Source organism: Orycteropus afer, unplaced genomic scaffold, assembly GCF_000298275.1.
Source record: "Orycteropus afer afer isolate SDZICR_OR568_19922 unplaced genomic scaffold, OryAfe1.0 scaffold00250, whole genome shotgun sequence".
NCBI classification, from domain to species: Eukaryota; Metazoa; Chordata; class Mammalia; order Tubulidentata; family Orycteropodidae; genus Orycteropus; species Orycteropus afer.
In genome coordinates, this window is record NW_006921837.1 from 1,272,659 (window position 1) to 1,277,850 (window position 5,192).

A 5,192-nucleotide genomic window follows, 5' to 3' on the forward strand; every position below is an offset into this window, starting at 1 on the left:
TTAACATTTTTTTGGGGGTATAATTCAGAAGTCTGTGTTTGAATTCTTTTTCAGTATCACTGTAGTCTTCTAGATTATAGGTGTAGAATACCAAAAAAACCCAAACCCAAACTCACTGCCATCAAGTCAATTCTGACTCATAGTGACACCCACTGGGTTTCTGAGGGGGGAAATCTTTACAGAAGTAGATTGCCCCATCTTTCTTCCACAGAGCAGCTGGTGGGTTTGAACTGCTAGCCTTCTGGTTAGCAGTCAAGTGTCTTAGGCACTAAATCACCAGAGCTCCTTAGATGTAGAACAGGCTTTAGAAATTGGACTGAGTATACACTAAACCTGTTTCACACCCCTAAAGGTTTCTGAAAACTCCAGTTACCTGTGTGTGTGTTTTTTTCTCTTATGCTTTCTTGTTATTAAATGCTGTACAATATTCAGTTTGTGATTTTTTCATTGTTTAAATTTCAGAATAAGTGGGGATTTACCATACTTGGGTTCTCCTAAATTGAGAAATCAGAAAGTAATATGAAAATCACTTTTCAGTGTGGGTAAAACCATTATAAATTTCCTATGTCAATCAAAACTTTTAATGTTTGAAAGCTATCTATTTAAAGTAAATCAATAAAGTAGAAAAGCAGAATATAGTGAAAACTGTCTTTGTTGCCTTTTATTACTTGAACTTAGGGTAAAAAAAAAAAAAAAAGGAAAAAAAAAGCCTTTATTAACTAATGGTTACTGAAAAGCCAAACCTTTCCAGCCCACTTCATATTCTCTTTCAACCATTTCAGGGCAGAACAATGTTCCAAACTATAAACCTGTTCCTTATTAACATTGACAGTCATGTGCTTAATGAAAAGCTTTGGATCCGATATACGAGCAGCTGTGATTAACCTGTCCACCGCAGCTTGATAATCGTCCTTAGTCTGTGGTTTGTTTTTTTCACATCTACAAAGTAAACACTTCATAAAGTCAGAAACTCTGAACAGAAGCTACGTAGTTTCTTCCGAAGATAGTCATTTACATTTCTTGACAACTAAGGTATGGCAGTCTATATATACACCATGTTCTTCTAACAGTGGCTTTCAAACTTTTCTGACTGTGACCCACATGAGAAATGCATTTCATATTGTGACCCATATTTACCTTCATATATAAAAAGACAAAAGACACAAAAGACAAAAAGCCAAAACAGGACTTACTTACATTGAAGCACTCTACTTTCCACTCATTTTCATTTTTAATAAGGATGGTTGCAACCCCCTAAATTGATTTCATCACAAATAAATGAGCCACAACTGCAGTTGAAAACACTGATTTAGGGCACAGGTAATGGCCTGTATCTTTAAATTTAATAACTGTATAATTATTCATTACACTGAAAAAAGAATACTAAATTTAATTATGTTTGGAATAACTACCATTCACAGGCTTTACCTTTATTTTGGCAATTTTAATTATAAGCAAATAAAATGGAGGTAATATTGAGTAACAGAAATTATATAGCTAAATGCCTTTATAAAATTTCACATTATACTCCTGAGTCATGATATAAAGTACTGCACTAACTGCTAGAACTTATGTTTCTTGTAACTTTTCCATCAGTTCCATCTGCCTTCAATAGTGACTCCATTTACTTGCCTAAAATCCATACCTTATGGCAGTTTTTTCTCTAGAGTGGAGAGTGGGGAGTAGCAATTTTGCTGTTATATAAGGCACCACTTTATTTTCACTGCTTTCTGCCTTTGGTACCTATAGGGCTTGACCATGGTGAGGTCCACAGAGTAGCGGGAGTGAGGGCTTGCACTTGAAACAGGAACTAGTGGTCACAGAGAGGAAACAAAGTGACCAGGAACCTCCTAGTATGTTCTAGCTTAGAAAGAGGTACCCTGGAATCTAGTAGATTGGACACATGCTAACTCTGTGCATTTTTCCAAAGTAATGATGAATAAAAAACCTGTCTCAAAGAGGCTACATTAGGTGCTGATAAGATGGCGGAATAGGCAGAAAGACTGCACAGACACTCTTCAACACAGAAAAGGGGAACCAATTAACACAAATACAGAAGATAATCCTGGACCCCTGAGCTTGGAAGAAAAGGATATAGAAGTGGACTAAACTCCAACTAGCAGAAGAATTTGCATGAACACACCAAAAAAGGAGACATATGGAGCTGCGGTCTGGCAGCAATCCAGACAGCACAGACAGCTTGGATATTACTGAGTGGTGGTAGGAGCTAAGAATTAACCTAAAAATCAGCCATGCTAGCCAGGAACTGCATGGAGGACTGCTCTGGTAGCTGGGGAATAAAAGGGAAAGCATCGAAGAAGGAGGCAGGCTGAGCTGTGGACTTTTGCTTGTCTGGAGGGTGCAGCCATTTTGAATGTTTACAAGTGGATTGACCATTTTGGATATTTAAAGCAACAGCGTTCTCCCTGATTCCAGGGACTTCAGAACAGGCTCTACTTGCTGGGAACGCAAGGGCATTCCAGACGCATGGGCTACTGGAAAGATGCAGCATTCTCCTGTTACTCTTATATCTCACAACCTCTTGGTGAACAGAAGTGCAGCCATCCCTCACTCCCACCCACCTTCTAGGCTGCCAGGAATTGCATCCTAGTCTGTGTGCTTCGATGGAGCCTGGGTGCCCTGCCCCACCCAGTCCAAATTTTGTCTGTTTTAAAACTACTACTATTATTATTACTTTTATCCTTTTTATTACCATTCTTTATTCTTCCCTTCTCAGGTTGTAGTTTTCAGCTTTTCTTCTTTTCCCTCATCCTGGTTCCATTTTTTTTTTTTTTTTTTTTTTCTTGTGGTTAACCCCATTCCTTGTTTTTCTTTTGGGTTTTTCCCATTTTTCCTCTATTATTCTCCTTCTCTACCTTTTTTCTCTTATTGCCCTCTCCCCAGATATTGTGGTGTTTTTTGTTTTGGTTGTTTTTTTTTTCCCCTTTTCTCTTTTTTGGTTACTGTTCCTGTGTGATTACACTGTGTGTTCTTTCTCCATTTGCTTTTACTTTTTTGATGGTTATTCAATTGTTATTTTTGTCTAATTGAGTGGTAGACAACAACCATCCCCATACAACACTACACCCACACCTCCTGCAGCTTAACTTACTGAATGAGAGTCACCACCTCCTTCTCCACCAGTGGGCCTACTATAAACAACCACCAAGAAGACCCTGACTCACCCTTAGCTACTCTTCACAAACAGTTAACAGAGATCTAAATACAACAATGTCACAATGTCTCAGAGACAACAGACCATCACTGTCCACAAAAAGAAGCAAGATAAAGTGGTAGAAACAAGGAAGCAGGATACAGATCCAGAACACATCCCTGAGAAAGAAGCAGCTTTGGAACTCTCTGATAAGGAATTCAAAAGAATTATATTTAGGTATCTTCAAAAGATTGAGAGATAGACTAAGGAAAACACAGACAAAACCCTAGAAGAATTTTGGAAGAAAATACAAGAACAAAATGACAAAATAAATGAACAATTAGAAATGATTCTAAACCTACAGATAGAAATACAGAAGATTAATACTAAGTTGTCAGAAATAGATAACACATTGAAAAGGCAAAGGAACAGAACTGATGGAATGGAAGATGGAATTAATGAGACTGAAGACAAAATACCTGAACACTCTTGGGAAAGGGATCAATCAGAAAGAAGAACAAAATAAAATGAAGAAAGCCTAAGGATCATGTGGGATACCATCAAAATCAATAACCTATGTGTCATTGGAATTCCAGAACAGGAAGAGAATAATAAAAGCACTGAGAAAATAGTCCAAGATTTGGTGGAGGAGAACTTCCCTGATATGATGAAAGATGAAAATATATCCATTCAGGAAGTCCAGTGAACCCCAAACAGGATAGACCCCAAAAGAAAATCACCAAGACATATCTTCATCAAATTCATCAAAACTAAAGACAAAGACAGAATCCTAAAAGCACCACAGGAAAAACAAAACATTACTAACAAAGGACAACCGGTAAGAATAAGCTCTGATTTCTCAGCAGAAACCATGCAAGCGAGAAGGCAATGGAATGGTATATATAAAACCCTGAAAGAAAAAAATTTTCAACCAAGAATTATATACTCAGCAAAACTGTCCCTCAAATATGGTGGTGAAATTAGGAGATTTCCAGATAAGCAGAAGCTAAGGGAATTTTTTAAAAACAGACCAAACTTACAAGAGATACTAAAGGGAGTCCTTTGAACAGAGAACCAAAAATAGCAAACAACAACCGACCATTAATACACAAGATGACATAACCCAGAAACCACAGCTATGGATATATCCAAAGTAAAATAAGCTTACAAGATTGTAAACAGGGAACCAGAGACTTCCATCAACAAATGAGGACAACTACAAACCAAAAAGAAGGAAAATACTGTGTAGTTACAGAGCTTCTAAATTGTGAGGAAGTCAAGAGAGTTGGAAGCTAGAACAGACTATTCCAAACTCAGGGAGAAAATTATAAATCACAGAGTCAACTCAAAGAAAAGTGATAAACCTTGACATCACAATAAAAAAGAGAACAAACACAAATATTCAGCAAATACTAAAACAACAGCAACAAAGGAAATGATAACACGATTCATAAACATAATGAGCTCAGCACAGAAAATAATGTGTAACAAAGAATCCAGGGACACCATGAAAAAGCACATAACAAAATGACAGCAATCAATTTATACTTATCAATAATTACAATGAATGTTAACGCATTAAATGTACCATTCAAGAGACGGAGAGTTGAAGACTGGATGAGAAAACAAAACCCATCAATATGCTGTCTGCAAAAGACACACCTTAGAGACAAAAACAAAAATAGACTAAAAATCAAAGGCTGGAAAAAGTTATATGAAGCAAAGGGCAACTGTAAAACAGCAGGAGTGGCAATATTAATTTCTGATCAAATTTACTTTAAGACAAAAACCACCATACGAGGTAAGGAAGGACATTATATAATGATTAAAGGATCAATTGAGCAAAAAGATATAATCATAATAAATATCTATGGACCCGATGAAAGAGCCCCAAAATATTTAAATCAGACTTTAAAAGAGTTGAAAAAGTCAACAGATGACTCCACAGTCATAGTAGGAGACTTTAATACACCACTTTCTTTGAAAGACAGAACAACTGGAAAGAAACTCAACAAAGATGCAGAAGAGCTAAACAATA

At 36.7% G+C, this 5,192-nt stretch overlaps 1 protein-coding gene across 1 annotated transcript in view; it reads right to left on the reverse strand.

The window, feature by feature from the left end:
• Positions 1-719: 719 nt before the first annotated feature.
• The window catches only part of TOPAZ1 (testis and ovary specific TOPAZ 1), a 146,660-nt gene continuing 142,187 nt past the window's right edge, over positions 720-5,192 (reverse strand). Inside the window, 1 exon segment of the mRNA XM_007949675.1 lies at positions 720-939. Coding sequence (XP_007947866.1) covers positions 720-939 — 220 coding nt within the window.